Raw genomic sequence first — 15750 nt, 5'->3', positions numbered from 1 at the left:
TGAAAGAAGGCGGTCTTGAGGCCTTCGTACATGTTCTGGTCTGATGACGGAAAGTCAAGACGAGAGAAGACGTCCGTGGGAATTTCTCGCTTGTGGAGTAGGTACGCCAGAGCTGTGACGACACGCCATTTACGTATAGCTGTGCGTCTACCTGCGCGAACCACACGATAGGGCTGTGTGGACGGTAGGGCCACAGTTGCAAACGCCAAGGGTCGTCGAGCGTTGGTGGGCGCCACTCTTCTTCCAGCTGGTCCATGGCCGCGGGCAGGGCTCGGTAGCAGGCGATGCTGAATCGGTCCTTGCTCATACTCTAAGGATCACGTCCGGAGTCACCAATGTAAGAAACCGAGGGGTCGCCGCAGAGCGCCAGAACAAGAGGACCAGCTCAGCAGGCTTTCAGAACGGACTGGCGCTGCCCAACTTTATTCTCCTCGCCATCCGCGGCCGGCCCCAAAGCGCCGGCCGAGAACGCCGACCTTAGCGTCCCCGCATAGCAGCGTCGGTGGGCGCTACAAGTACAATGGAAACAACTAAAAAAATAAATCTACAACTGTACAGTGGCTGAACTAAAAAACAAAAGAAAGCACAGAATGCCCAAGCATAACAGCAAATAGGATATCTTTGATGTCTGACTCTCGTCGTGCCGTCGTCATCACGCCATCGTCGCAAAACCTTCCACTCCGGCGCAGTGGTCCAAACTGTCTAATAACTTCAGCCAGTAGGTATGTGTTCGGGGTGGGGATGTCATCGTGGTCATTGCATCGCCGTCATTCCAGCTTTGTTATCCGACACTCGTCATGCCGTCGTCATCACACAATCGTCGCCCAATCGTCGCTGTCACACTGTTGTTTCATCATTGTCATCACTTCAGTATAAAAGCATGCCATCGTCACCATACCACCTTCATCGTTCCATTGGCGCCAATCTTCGTCATTGTATTATAATCATACTGTCCACCTTACATAGTGACTATGGCGTTCTTGTCATACCGTTATCGTCAGTCCCGATCATATCTTTATTGTCACACCTTCTTCGTGATGCCATAGTGGTCGTGCCAACATCGCCACTCCTGTACGTCAGCTGACTCTCGTCATGCCGTCGTCGTCAAGCGATCGTCGTCATACAGGTTTCGTAATACAGTCATCGTCACGCCATTGTCATCATACACTCGTCGTCATCCCATTAGCCTCATGCCGTTACCTTGCCAACGTCGTCACTGCATTGTCGCCATCCAGTCGTCGTCATCCATTCGTCGTCATACTTTTGCATGTCGTCATGCAATCTTCGTCACGTTGTTGTTTCAGCATCGTCATCACTTCAGTATCATCGTCCCATTGTGGTCATACCGTCGGCGTCATACCACCTTCGTCGATCCACTGATAACATTCCTCGTTCGTCATTCTATCGTAAGCGTGCTGCCATCATTCAATCGTTATTGTGTCGCCATTGTCATGACATCGTAGCCATTGCGTCAGAAGCTAGCTATCATGCATCCGTGGTCATAACATCGCCGTCAAGCCGTCTTTATCTTGCAATCATCGTTGTGGTCATGCCATCGTCGTTATCCGCCCTTGTCGTTCCATTGATACCACTCGTTCTTTCTCACTTCATGGTCACTGCGTCAGCGTCATACAGTCGTCGTCATACCTCCCCGCTCATGGGCGACCTTGACAAGCGAGTGTCATAGCAAAGTGGGAAGATACCGGAGTATGTAGCACATAGCCGAATCATTGAATGTCTCATAATTACCACTGCACGCATTAAATAAATAGGACTTCAAGAATATGGCCTGTCGCTAGATTGCTAGTCACATCACACTGTAGACAGTCATCGTGAGACGTGTTCTGCCGTAATATTTTATAATAAGCGCTCATATGGCGCGTGCATATGTCGCTAAATATCGCAGCAAATTCAGGGACTCCTGCATTGACAAAACAAAAGCAACACTAGTGCCTACAATTTCAGGTACAACAAACAAATTGGCGATCAGCCGATTGGTTTGAGAAGAAAAGACTTGTCGCCGATAACTTGTCGCCCCCACTACTGCAACATTTCATCCACTTTCATTTCATTTCCTTTGCTTTATTGTTTTCGACATAATCAGTGTCGCTGTAAAATGGATTGGAGTACCTACTGCAGACTTTACCAAATACTGACCGTAAGCTTACCACTGTCGTTGAAAAGAAAAGTACGCAATCATTGCTTTCTACAGGTGCTAACATATGGGACAAAAACTTGGAGTTTAAGAAAGAAGCTCGAGAACAAATTAAGGACCACGCAAACTGCGATGGACCAAAAAATGTTAAGCGTAAGATTAAGAGACAAGAATAGAGCGGTGTGGATCAGCGCTCTCAGAACGGACTGGCGGACTGAATATCAGCTATCCCCTTGCAAAAGGGGATATCTGATATTCTGGTTGACGTAAGAGAAAGAAATAGAGCTGAGCAGGCCAGGTAGTGCCCAGGGCAGATAACCGGAGGAATATTAGCGTTACAGAATGGGTGCCAAGGAAACGAAAGTGCAGTCGAGGACTGAAAAAAACTAGGTGAGGTGATGAAATTAGGAAATTTGCAGGCGGAAGTTGGAACTAGCTAGAGCAAGACAGGGGTAATTGGAGATCGCAGGGGAGCCGAAAGGCGAGGCATCGATTGCCATAGCAAATTAGTGGGTGGCTATATTGAATAAGGATATTAGATTTATCGGCCGTATAAACTTGCAAACATTCACTCACTAACTAAAGTAACAAGCACAGGTGTCACGTGCGCACAGGTAAACACGAACACATCTCACTCGATGACCGCGAAAACTCGCTGTCAAAACGCTGGAGTCAGGTAGTGCGGCAGCAGCCGCGAGTGAATTGACCTTCGTGCTGTCTCTCGCGGCAACGCGTGCTAAACTTCGAAGCACAGCGCATACGAAGGTATCGGCTCTCCACGTACTTTGTCTACATCGCATATTGCTTTGAAGATGAGGCTCACGCGGGCGCTACACTTTGTGCCCGTCACCGTCGCAGCTTGCCAGACGGTGCGCTTCCGCCCCGCGTTCCACCCTCGCGCGCGCGAGATTGAGCTGCGATCACCGGCTGACCCTCGCAAACTTTCACTCGCACATGCAGTGTACGACGCGCCGCAACCATGTTATCCAGTTTGGACTTTATGCGGAACATCACGGCGACGGCGACGACGACGGCAGAAATGCGCTTGGAGTGTCTATATAATGGCTATCGCAAATAATAGGCTCATGATGATGAGCATTGTGATCCGTATTAAGCTCAAGTGCGATAAAATCCCATCGCGCTCCTCACTCTATAAGCTGGGGACGCGAGGGAAAGTGTTAGAGTGGGAGCATACAAGGTCACTAGCCTTATTCTCGCCGCCTCCCCACCTGCTCATTAAGGGCATGCGGTGGGGAGCGACGGGAGGGGAGGCGAGCGCGCGGTAACGGGATAAAGCGCGTGTGATCTGGGCTGGTGAGCGCCTTTATCGTCTATATAGCGCGACCGTGGCTGCGCATAGGTATCAGTGCTGCTAAACACATGCACGGCCTGTGCGCCTTATACCGGAAATAACCTGCGGCGATTGCGAAGGCACAGAGAGCCGAGATGGTTGCCCGCTTCATGTGCGCTGTTTCATCGCTCAATCTCAAGTTATGGAGACGCGTCGAGGCGAAAGCTAGCTCAAATAAGCGCTCGCCCCCGAGGCCAGCACTCTTAATCACATCTACATTGTGACAGCGAGTGTTCGTGGCCATGGAGTGATTTTGACTGTGTGCGCGTGAAACTATGCTTGTTTAATTAGTAACCGTATGTTCACTGCAATGCCCGATAAACCTACGAACCTTACTTCATGTAATTCTCTAATACATGTGGTACTTTGCTATCACTATCATTGCATCCTCTTTCAGGGTGGAACTGTGTATAACGTGTGATCAGCCCCTGATGGGGAAGCTAGAGCTCTACGCAAACGACGCCACTGAAAGGTTACGGCAGTACATAACAGCGCACAAAGGTTGCCAGTCCTTAGGTTACGTGGCACATTCATGTTACCATTTATGCTTGGTGGGGTTTCAATATTACCTTTGAATATTTACACCAATTTTACCACTGCCTTCACACCACTGATATCTGATCACAGCGTTAGCGTCACTTGATTCCCAAAGGGCAAAGTCGAACGGTAAAAAGAGCCCGCCCGATTGCTCAGAGCGCCTTCCATGAATCGCTCTTTCAAATCTGGAATATATCTATAAATATGTATGAAATTGGACAAACCACACGTGATCAACAGAAGAAAACACCGAGCCGATCCTATCGTAGAGTTCAAGTGTATTAAAAAGACAACTGATCAAAGGATCGCTAAGGGGGCGCCAGATACAAGATGATGGCGCTCTCATAGGACGACGGCGGGTCAGCCGGAGTCAACTTCGACGCCTCCAAGCCCCGTCGTGGCCACAGGTCCTCTTACAGGATCCGAGTGTGGAAAATCGGTTAGTCCCGGTGAGGCAGAGTCGTTTCTGCAGGCCCAGTGCCGACGTCTTGAGACACCGCATCTTGAGCGAGCCGCGTGGCTTGACCGCGAAGTACGGAAACTTAAGGTGGTGACTGCCGCAGTTTCCCGACGGCGGTGTTCGGCACAGCGGCAGGTACATCTCGTTCTTAAGGCACTTGTCGATGCATGCTTGTCGACTGCCGAAGAGGTCACCATCAGACATGGGACACCTCCCCGAGGGGAAGTCCCACGGTCGGCACGTTTCGCCCTCAAAGAACCACAGGCTCCTCTTGAGGTCAGCGCTGCGTTGATACGAGAACGGCGATGTGATTTGACTGACTAGCGGAATGATTGATTCTATGAATTTACTGATAGTGTTTAACGTCTCAGACCAACACAGGAGTTACAATAGACGCCGTAGCGGGGGGATGGGGGGCATCGCATTATATAATTGTGATCAACCGGGTGTCATTACCACTCACGAATGTAATTGCGTTACACCTGATTGAGAAGCCGCCACTATAGCCATAATTGGAGCACATGGATTCTTGTTCAGAAACAAGAAGCTGTTGCCGTTTATAGGCACCGCTAACTATTTGACGCCATTAGCTCCACTCAGACCGTCTCAGTGTACAAACGAAGGAAATGTGCACGAAACATGAAAAACTCGCTTGCTACAGGCTTCCATACATGAACTTTATTACCGACCACATTTGTTTCAGGCTATACGTGCTGACCCATTCCTTGCGATAGCCAATAACTCAAGAGGGGCACGCATCAGTTACTGTCTGGGTCCATAATACCACTGACGTGGCATTTCGGGAAAAGAAAGTCCCATTTTCGCTGGAAAGGCAACGCATTGATTACGATAGCAAATCATAAACAGCTATATGAAGTAAGGATAATAGTTTTATCATCAATATAAACTTTTAAACATTCGCTTAATAAATAAATTAACAACTAACAAATTAACAATTAATCATGCGCACACGAGCGAACCTGAACACATCTCCCTCGATAACCGCGGAAACTCGCTGTCAAGAACACTGGTGTGAGGAAGCGCGGCCGCAGCAGCCAGTGCACTGACCTTCGCGCTGCATCTCGCTTCAACGCCAACTGAGCAGCGAGCAAAACAGCGCACACAAATCTATCAGATCTCGGCGCACCCAGACTCTGTCCTCATCGCGGATAGCTGTCAAGATAGGGCGCGTGCGGCCACGCTTAGCCGAGTCATACGCAGCCGCCGCTGCAGTAGAACGCACCCCCCCCCCCTTTCCCCTCCCGAGTGCTGTTCGCTTTATCCCCGTCTTCCTTCCCTGCGCGCGCGAGATCGAGCCACGGTTCTCGGCTCACCCTCGCAAGCTTCCACTCGCACACACAGCATACGGCGCGCGGCCATGATGTTATTGCACTTAAACTTTATACGTAATATCGCGGCGACGCCAACGGCGGCAATGCGCCTGGAGTGCCCGTGAAGTTGCTATAAAAGTGTAGAATATACGCGGTAATTACAAGCGCCCGTCTTTTAAATAGTGGAGCTTATTGCCGAGAGAGAGAGATAATTTATTTGAAGGAAGGCAGAGAGGTCGGCCTGAGCTAGCATGCTCTAACCTGCTACTCTGCACAGGGGGAGGGGGGAACGGGGATATAAAGGCTGGATGAGGGGTGATGATGACATAGAAGAAGGATGTACAACGGTAAAGGCAAGTTCAGCATCCTCATGGCTATCAACAAAGTCCAAAAAGGTCCTTCAAAAGTGGCATCTAACTTCCAGAGCATGGACAGAGTCACGAATACAATTGAAAGTTCACAAAAACTCGCCGCGAAGAAGCTTGTGTATGGGCTTCTCCTGCGTGAGCAGCACAGGTGCCAAGCAAGGTAATTAAATTATGTAAAGAGCAGCGATCAACTGCTCCAGTACGGCGAAGACATGCACGGCGCTTTCAGCGGCCGGAGTCTGGAGACCACAGAGAATCACGCGCATTGAACGACTGCTATCGCCATCATTCCATTTCTACGAACATTTTCCCGTACCTCCTGCATTGCGAAAAGACGGGCCTGTCTAGGCATCTTCCCGAGGGGCGGCTGACGTGCACGCAGCTTTTTTCGCAGCTCGCCCTGGAGGCGAACCTGTTGGGGCTGCGATTGCACACCTCCGCACCGTAGGACGTGGTCGCTCTCATGCATGAGTTTGTCACTCCGTTGAAGTAGAACTCGCGAGCGGTCCTCGGGCAGTGCGTGTAGAACACAATGTCGCACAGGTGGTGGTGGTTGCTCTGCGCAGAAGGAAAATGAAGACGGGGCTATCATGTAAGGCATTAATCACACAACCTTTTTCCGTACTGTCACGTACGAAAACGCTAAATTATTGCGTTACGAGGTGTTTAGTCGTAACGTTTTTCTTTTTCCGGTTCGCTTCTCTCCGACAGACTGAGGCATTCTAGGTCTTTCGAGGCCTCAGTCTGTCGATGTGAAGGTATTGGCTCTCCATCCTCCAGCTTAGTAGCGATCGGCAGCTTGTTTATACGGCAGACTGTACTTTTAGCTGGAACGAGTGCGAAGTTGTTTCGGTAAACTTAGTTCTCGTGTCACTGACGAACTTGTTTCATTTTTTGCATTTTCTTGCACAGCCCAGGAAACCTTTTCAGCGGTAAACACACGCGTTCATGCCATTTCCTTGTTTTCAATGACTGAGTGCAGGAGAAAGAGGTCGTATGGTGTGCTAATAAGAGCACGTGGCTTTAAGCTGGTTAAGCACTGGTTCGATTCTACAAGTCACCATGGTTGTGTCTGTCGATGTCGCCGTGATGTTCCGTACAAAGTGTAAGTGCGATAACATCGCGACCGTGCGTCATGTGCTGTAGGTTGGGGAAACGCGTGCGAGGGTGAGCCGAAAAGGATGATTGATTGATGAGCGGCGTCTTGTGTGGAAGGAGGGTGGAGGAGAGGATGTGCGCCGTCTTCTCCTGCTAGAAAGAGGGAGGTGGGGCCCGCGAGGTGAGCGTGCGTTAGGGGGGAGGGAGGTAGGTTATCGCGTGTCGTCAGCGCGCACAAGTAAACATGAATAGATCACACTCGATGACCGTAGACAACCACTGTCAAAACGCTGGCGTGAGCAAGCTTGGCGGCAGCAGCGATCGAAGGTTCGTACGGTCTATTGCTTCAGCGGAAACTTAGTGGCGAAAGCACAGCGCATACAAAGGTAAAAGCCGTGTGGAGATCGCTTTCAAGATACGGTGCGCGCGATAGCCCGCAGCGGCGCAAAGTACAAGTACGCAGTTGCTGGCAGAGTAGAAGCCGCAACCGCTCCCTCCCGAGCTGCCTTGTCGCTTTTCTCCTCTCGCGAGGGAGATTGAGTCGCCAGTTCCCCTTGCGCCCGGTCGCAATATAGGCATTTGGGGCCACAGCTAAACGTCCCCTGCCCTCGCTCCCTGCCATCCCGCCACGGTTTTTCGCACGACGGAAAACATCGTGTTAGCTCTCCGCCGTGCGTTCACTCTCCGTGAAAGCGCGCGAGAGACGTGCGCTTTCACTCGCACATACAGCATACGGCGCACGGCGACGATTTTATTGCCGTTGAACCTCACGGCGACGCCGATCGACGGCAGAAATCCGCCTGGAGTGTCCATATAATTGCTATCGCAATAGAAGCAGTGTTCGAAGGATGTCGGAAGCGGTGACCCCGACTTGGGGCAAAAACTTTTCAGTGTTGATTGAAGCAAAATTTCCACGTTGACTATCGGCTAAAACTAATTCTACTGTCGTGGCTTCGCATTCAACGCCAATACTTACAACTTTTAATAACCGCTTAAGACGGTGCAGGTTGCTTGAGTTCAAAATTATTTTTATCTAGCAGTTTGACGATAAGCTATATATATACATGATTTTTGTGGTGCTGAGGCGGACAATGATGACATGGATGAGTCAGTTGACTTGGAACTTCGCACTATGAACCATTTAAACACGGCTAGCGACGAACCTTACGAGCAGAATACTGACACACCGAATTAAAAAAATATTTTAAACTTTCAGAAATACAGCAAGAAGTTGAAAATTGAAAATAGGGTAAAAACAACAATTACACCCAAAAGAGCTGATAACATTGGAAGACATTGCTATAGCAGTCCTTCAATCCGATGCGTTACGAAGATGCGTCAGGGGCGATTTCGCTGGCCACCTCCGTAGCTCGTTACCATGTGGTTTTCGTGGATGCTTGCGCGTTTAGAGTATTGGATGTGCGGCCACGAAGGAAAAGCAGCATAGCATCGAGCTACGTCGTAGTGGGTTGGACTGAAATACACAATTAAGAAAAGAGCCTTAGGTCTTTATAGGCTTCCAGCCGATGAAAACCGCTGTAAGCAAATAGGCCGCCACGGTAAAACACGAGGAATGGATTCCATCAGTGGTTCATATAATGTCTGCTAAACATTTCGTCCCATGAAAGCTTTCGTGATATTTTGCAGCTGACATGACATGCTGTATCCAACAAATTATGTTTAGCTTCGTCAATATCTTCTTATTACAATTTACTACCCTACTGTTTGACAGGTTAGCTTTTTGTAGAGATGCAGCCAACGGGCACAGCTCAACGGACGTTATGTTAGCGATGCAAATAGCCTAGCACGACTTTCGCATGCCTGTAAAGCAACACGGTCACAACTTCAATTTTTGCCGTGTCTAAATTACCGCGTCTAAATTTGCCCACGAATCTCCGCACGCGAGCGAAAATGTTCCGAAAGTGAAAGGGTGTTGTTGGGGTTGGTTTGAATGGGTAAGTGCATACAGCTTCCATGGCGGTGGAAATAAAACATCGTTTATGCACGCTATAGACCACGCGCTTTAAGATGTAGACACACGTAATAGTGGACGAATGACATACAACTTGCCCAGCGTGGGTCGAGGTTACGTTATTCTCCAAACAACAACTGTTTTCAACCAAGACCAGTCGTCCAAAGAAAACATTTCTCTGTTGTAGAAAGAAATCGCGATCACAAAGGCTTTACGAGAATTACACCGAAAGTTTCATGAAGCTAGCTGCGATTCCTGCCCAGAGGAAAAGTATTATTCCCATTGTACACCTATATGCCTCTGCTCTCTGATGGTTTGGCAGTGAATACTTGGTTGTAAAACCACCTTGTAGGGCAGCTAATTTAGAAAATTTCGCAAATTGCCCACAGTAATTACTGTGCTATCGCAGCCACAGTGGAGAGCAAAAGTCTAGAGACCACGGCATCGGCAAAAACCATAATTTCTCCAGCAAAGCCGTGTAACGTGCATTTGTCTTAATGCATGACGTAGGTCAAAAACGCACATGTAATCAGTACTACTTGATTCCAACGTTTCTGTCTAGTGTACGAAGAAAGAATAATTAGCGGCACTTCTGGTCCTCAAACTTTTGCTCTCGACTCTACATGCATTGGAAAAGCATCGCCGGAATCGCGTTGGTGGGAACGACCGACCTGGCATATTTTAGCTTGAGTGCGCACATTTACAAACGTCTGTGCATGTACGTACTTTCAGTCTCTCCAAAAGGCTATGACAAGGCCTGGCGTGTCGTCTGCAGCTCAGCGGCACACTTTATACCATGCGACATTTAGCAGCGAAATCTGATTTGTTTCGAAATCTGGAGGTGGTTTCCGCAACATCACTACGTTGTTCTGTGCCGGCTGCGCACGCCCAAGGCCTTGATATGATAGATATGATATGATATAATCATGATAGATATGATATGATATATAACAAACCTGACGTTTACCAATAGTGATAAAGTGAAGGATGAAAAAAGCACTCGCAAGACCAATTAGCATATGAAAGCGTAGCGTATTATGGTGTGTAAGACTTCCTTGCACGTTCGATCCTTTCTCATGTCAGGAAACCGTTCACCGGCTCTCGATTTAATGAGCAGCCACTTTCGTATATCTTTTTATGCAAAATAAAAAAAAAGATATATTGAAATATAAATGCTCATATATTCGGAAAGGCTGGAATGATTTCTACATGATAACGTATTTACATGTGAAACGGTTTCTCATATCATGGCAAATGTCTTGCTGCGCGCACGCCGGAAAAATCTGTCATGTCGTCGAGTTTAAGTTATTATAATAAATACTGATCTAGCTAATTAGCACGGCGAGTTTATTATTATCTAGACAGGGCTTCTCAAGTTCTCCAGCAGCCATTAGGCCCCTTCAATCAAACGATCACTGATAAAGCATGGCTAAAGCAATCTCAACGAATCATTTTGACGTCTGGGACAGCTTTGGACTTGTGCGGACCAGAGTTCAAAACGCACTCTCAGAGACTATTAGCAACCGATACACCAGGCAGAAGGCTATCGCTGGTGCCTTGTCGGAAACTATCAATCTGTTTTGCCTGTTATGACGCAAATTGACCACATTTATTTTTGCACGGGTAATTGGAGAAACCGTGGCAGCGGAAACGTTCTTGCACTAACTCGCTGTTTGAGCATACTTGTCAAGGCATGAGAGTTGCTTTGCCACCATAGGGGTAACGGCCGTCGCACGAGTCAGTCTCGCGTTGATGTAAAAGATTACGGACGGGTCGCGGTCTTGACCAGCCACTACGACGGTTGGTAGTTCCCATCCATTCTCGAATGATACTTCCTCGCAAGTGCCTTGGAACGTATTCGTAGTACTACTACGCAGCCTTTCTCACGCGCTTTTTGGATGATTAAGGCGAAAAAGTTGTGGAAACCATTTGTGTGCTTTATCATAACTGCCGCGAGGGTAAGCTTGTAGATACAACTTATCCATTTGCCATGGCGCTTGCTCGTTAATTGGTAGCTTGGATATGAGGCACCGAAGAGAAGATTTTACGGACATTAAAAAAAATTATACGAACATTACACGAGGCCGTAGACCCCTCAAGAAAAAAATACATTACCTTTAACACATTTACGGATATGTGGTACCTCCATGAATTCTTGGATGTGGGGAAGATGTTCTACAAGTGGAGTGATTTACTGCGCACACAAAGCTTGTTACACAGCGTCTTAGCAATTCATCGCTAGTAGAAAGTGGTCTCAGCAGCCAGGAATAAAACATTGTGCTCAGCACACCAGAGTGGCTGAAACACCAAGCGTTAAACAGTTCTAGCTAATCATGGCGCCTAGATGAATCTCTTCAAAATTCGTGGTGGGAATTTGTGGATTTCAGTAGCCTTGTAAGGTGCCTTTGTGGTATTCTCTTAACGCAAGGCAGAATTAACGTACGAGTTATATTGGGCTGAATACTAAAGACATTGTTGAACCAAAGAAATAGTGAAAAACAACGCCTATAAAAAAGGATAGCTGACAAAACGTTCATGGCGTTTCGGATTTCGTATAAAAGCCGAAACATCTTAGAATTGTTTTAAGCTATTCTTCTTGGTCGGCATTTTTAACCATTTATTTTGTTCCACATGCTTCCTCCCGACCAGGTGAGATGTCACCAAACCATCGATTTCATATTAACAACGTCAAACGTAACATTTAATGGCGCTTTACGTGGCATATACATGTAAAATATTGATTACCTGATCTGAGCCTTCTCCACCTGGAGACACTGTTGTGATCATGTTTTTCGTAAACCCTCGAAGGTGCTGCGCCGTATTATTTTCCGAATTTTCGTGGACCACGCTTATCCTGGTGGTTGCAGCTTGTTCTTTTCTCTCTTCTGTTGCGGAGCCCACGGCATGCAACAAGCCTTCGCCACGTGCACGGGGCGCAGTAGCATGGACCGTCGTCTTCGCTGTCGGTGGTGGTGCCATTGCAGAGCGTGGGACACCTGCGACAATATTTGTAATTGCTTCTGCCTCCTTGAGAACGTACCGGAACGTTTAACGAAAGATTTTTTTTCAAGGAAATATTCCCTTTTTAGTGCCCAAAGTAACTATGTATTCCCAAACATTTTCAATGATAAACACACAGAAACGAAACGCTTCGTGCAGGCGAATACCGTTTACAGCCCAAGAAGGTCGCCATTTTAATTGGGCTTTTTATGTTTGCTGCAGGAAGAAAACCCCTTCCAGTGACCACGAATTAGAGCCGCACTTCTGTAACTGACAATACCACATATCTGAAATTTCATTATCCGGCCGCATGAACATTGCCTTGCTCGGCTGCGTTTCCATTCCTTCAGCATTGTTTCAGTTATTCTGATTGATAACCAGTTATCTAATCTAATTATAACATGGTCCGCCAACACGTTTCAGCCGAAGTCAAAGCACTGAAAGTGACAGCAAGGCTTAGAGCAGCACTCGAGCTCCTCACGCGGTACTCTAACGATACGGAGAGGTGTTTTAAGCGCAGCAGGAACGGCGCCTTAGCGGAACCAGGCGGGCCATAAAGCTGGCGCGACAAGGGACGCCCGCAGCAGATTTACGGGCGTCCCCCTTGGTCTTGCACACGATGAGGAAGATGGAAAACCGTGGGTGTTCTTGAGCGCCAAATAAAATGGTTACGTTTATCTTGACTCTATATTTACCTTGAGCCATTTTCATTATCCGGATGACTGCTTCGGTGACCTGTAAGCTCATATGAAAAAGTGCAGTGAAGTGGGCAGACGTTCAACTATATAAAGCTTTGACTATTTTCACCGCTTCTGTATGTCGAAAAGTTCTCATTCTCCTGCACGTTCAGAAGAACAGATTGTTGAGCGAAGCTGGAAAGATGACACAGAAATATTTGATGGCACTAAAAACTACATTATTAACAGATTGATCGTCACATATCTGCCGCGGTAGTTTAGTGGCTATGGCGTTGCGCTGCTGAGTTCGAGGTCGCTGGTTCGGTCCCAGCAGTGGCGCACGCATTTAGGTGGGCGGGGAAATGCAAGAACGCTGGTGAACTTAGATTAGGGTGCCCGTTAAAGAACAGCAGGTGGTCAAAATTTCTCCGCCGTCCCCTACAACAGCCTGAGTCATAATGAGATCGTGGTTTAGGCCCGTAAAACGGCAGAATTTATTTACTGTCGCACGGGAATTCGTAGTAATGAGGTGGTAAGAGCTATATGCTGAATCAAAAAGAAAATTAAACAAAGAAGTGCTCGGAATCTGGCGTTGCTTCATCGGAAGATGCTCACGCGCAGACTTGACCAGACCACCATCAGGCTGAGTATAGACCCTCTCTTAATTGTAACCTGCACTAATGTTCATTTAGCGCTCTCAGTCGATGCGTCGCTTCACTGGTGAATAGTATGTCACCAAGAAGCAAAAATGGTGCTTTTCAGCATTTAGTCAGCACGTCATCTGCTATCGGGAAAGAGATACCTTAAGGCGCTCAATCACGGCACGGAGACGTTTTAAAGTGTGGCAGTGCCCAGGCTACGATGCTTTAAAAAGTCTATGATAAAGCAGTACCGCTTGCCGGTGAACCAGCTTTCGCTTCTCGTTCACGAACAGTGGGTTGTGCTGATTGCACTTTACGTAACAATGTATTTAAACGTTTTATTTAGAGTTTACTGTGTGCGGGTTCTTTCCGCTGATCGAACTATTCAAGCTACAGGCCACTGCAGCAACGCCACCCTTTAGACTGAAGGGACCCTTGTAGCACCACAAAACTGAGAAGAATCAAAGGGTGCGATGGAGGATGTTGACACAATCGAGTACTTCACCGCTGTGGTCTCTGGATCCTTGGGCTGCATTGTGTGACGACGCGATTTCGCTGGTGCGGGGTACCAGCCGGACCAGCACTACCGCTGTGGATAGCGCCAGCAATGCCGTGGTGAGCACGAGCACAGCGTAGCACAGGCTTGTAGTCAGGGACACCTGGGACGCGTCGGTGTCCTCCTCCGTGCACCCTGATGAAGAGGAGTCCTTTACCGGGAATGGCCGTGCCGCGTAAGGTAAGGGCGATGGGCGGCGAAGCGCGGCTTCTCTGGACGATTGAAAAGCAAGAGCTGTCACCTTCCAGATTATAGACACCTTATTCGACTAAAAGTAATAGGTATTTGCGAAGCATTATGTGAATAAATAAATGCGAACATAATAACAAGACACCTTCAAAAAAAGAATATGCGCTTCCTTTTGATTCAGCTGAATATAGCAAAGTCCGATTTATCCAGGTCATCACAAATATTTCTGTGAGTTGTATAAATATGTTTTTATCTACACGTTTCACAAACATTTGGCTCCTTGCAAACTTCCTTTATTGCACTTGTTATAAGGGATGCGCTTGAAGTTAATTAATGTTCCAAATGTAGACGGAGCATCTACAGGGGATAGAGTCATGCCTTCTTGCCCACCAAAAAAAAAAAAATCAAAAAACATTAAGTCCACTTTTAACAAGAACTTTCACAAACATTTTCCTGCAATTTTTAACGCGTTTGTTTTCTAAAGAACAAAAACAGCATGGTTTTATTTCATGTATTCTGCTCGTGGTTGTGATGTTTTAGTCATGAAGTGGCCCTTGTGGCACTTACCCAGGTAAAATTGCATTATGTTATCCGACCGTGTCCTACAAGAAAAGTCATTCTTTGAACTAAGCATAACGAAAGACATTGTTGAAATGCGTGTACCAACGTGTTAACGTCTGGAATACTTTCGGCGCAGCGACATAACTGCACTGCTTACCTGGGAGACGCGGCGAGCGGAGCAGAACCGTACGCAACCTGGCGATCCTTCTCAATCGCAGAGTCTCGGCGATCCGGCTGATCTGGTCGCTGCACGAACCGTTGCCACCAGGACAGGATCTGCTCGGTGTCTTCGGAGAGTGACGTTTCCGAAGACGTGAACGACGTCTCGGCATTTCTACGCCAACTCGTGCCCTTCCTCAGGTGATTCATGCGGTTCCTTGCTGGTGATGTTCCAGTGGCTATAGGTTAGACTGCACGCTGGATGATTCGCCGGTCGCTGGTGGTGTAGCACTGTCCAAGGTTTCTTGGTTTGGTGTCTATACATAAAGCATAACCCACTACGGGGGATGTAGATGTAGATGTAGATCCTTGGAGTTACTGGCACATACCCACTCTGGGGGATTGGCCAAGAACCGGGTAGTTTGAAATAACAATCAGAAGGGAGATGTATAAATGTGGGAATATATACGCATCTGAGAAGGAATAATTAGAATATATCAAATGACTTGAATAGAATAAGGAGTAAATAATGAATTAAAAAAAAGAAGTAGACAGCAAGTCGTCAAATTTGTAAACATATTTCGGTACCCTAAGCCGTGATTCTGTCATCTAAATCTTTATGACCCTGTAATGTAATTCTGGATGGCATCTACAACCTTCCCGTCGCTGTGCCCAAGGGTAGAGGCCCCCAATGA

The 15750-nt window shown here is 47.6% G+C and overlaps 1 protein-coding gene across 1 annotated transcript; it reads right to left on the bottom strand.

The window, feature by feature from the left end:
* Positions 1 to 4388: 4388 nt before the first annotated feature.
* On the bottom strand, positions 4389 to 15265 carry LOC125945715 (uncharacterized). The gene is made up of 5 exons (XM_049667967.1): positions 15054 to 15265; positions 14096 to 14358; positions 12018 to 12268; positions 6519 to 6760; positions 4389 to 4786 (listed from the first exon to the last, which is right to left on the bottom strand). The coding sequence occupies exons 1-5, from the start codon at positions 15263 to 15265 to the stop codon at positions 4414 to 4416; spliced, it is 1341 nt and encodes a 446-aa protein (XP_049523924.1). The 3' UTR covers positions 4389 to 4413.
* Positions 15266 to 15750: the final 485 nt, after the last annotated feature.

Source organism: Dermacentor silvarum, chromosome 5 (genome assembly GCF_013339745.2).
Source record: "Dermacentor silvarum isolate Dsil-2018 chromosome 5, BIME_Dsil_1.4, whole genome shotgun sequence".
NCBI classification, from domain to species: Eukaryota; Metazoa; Arthropoda; class Arachnida; order Ixodida; family Ixodidae; genus Dermacentor; species Dermacentor silvarum.
Note: the sequence above shows the minus strand (reverse complement) of the source record. Positions and strands in the feature narration are given on the sequence as shown.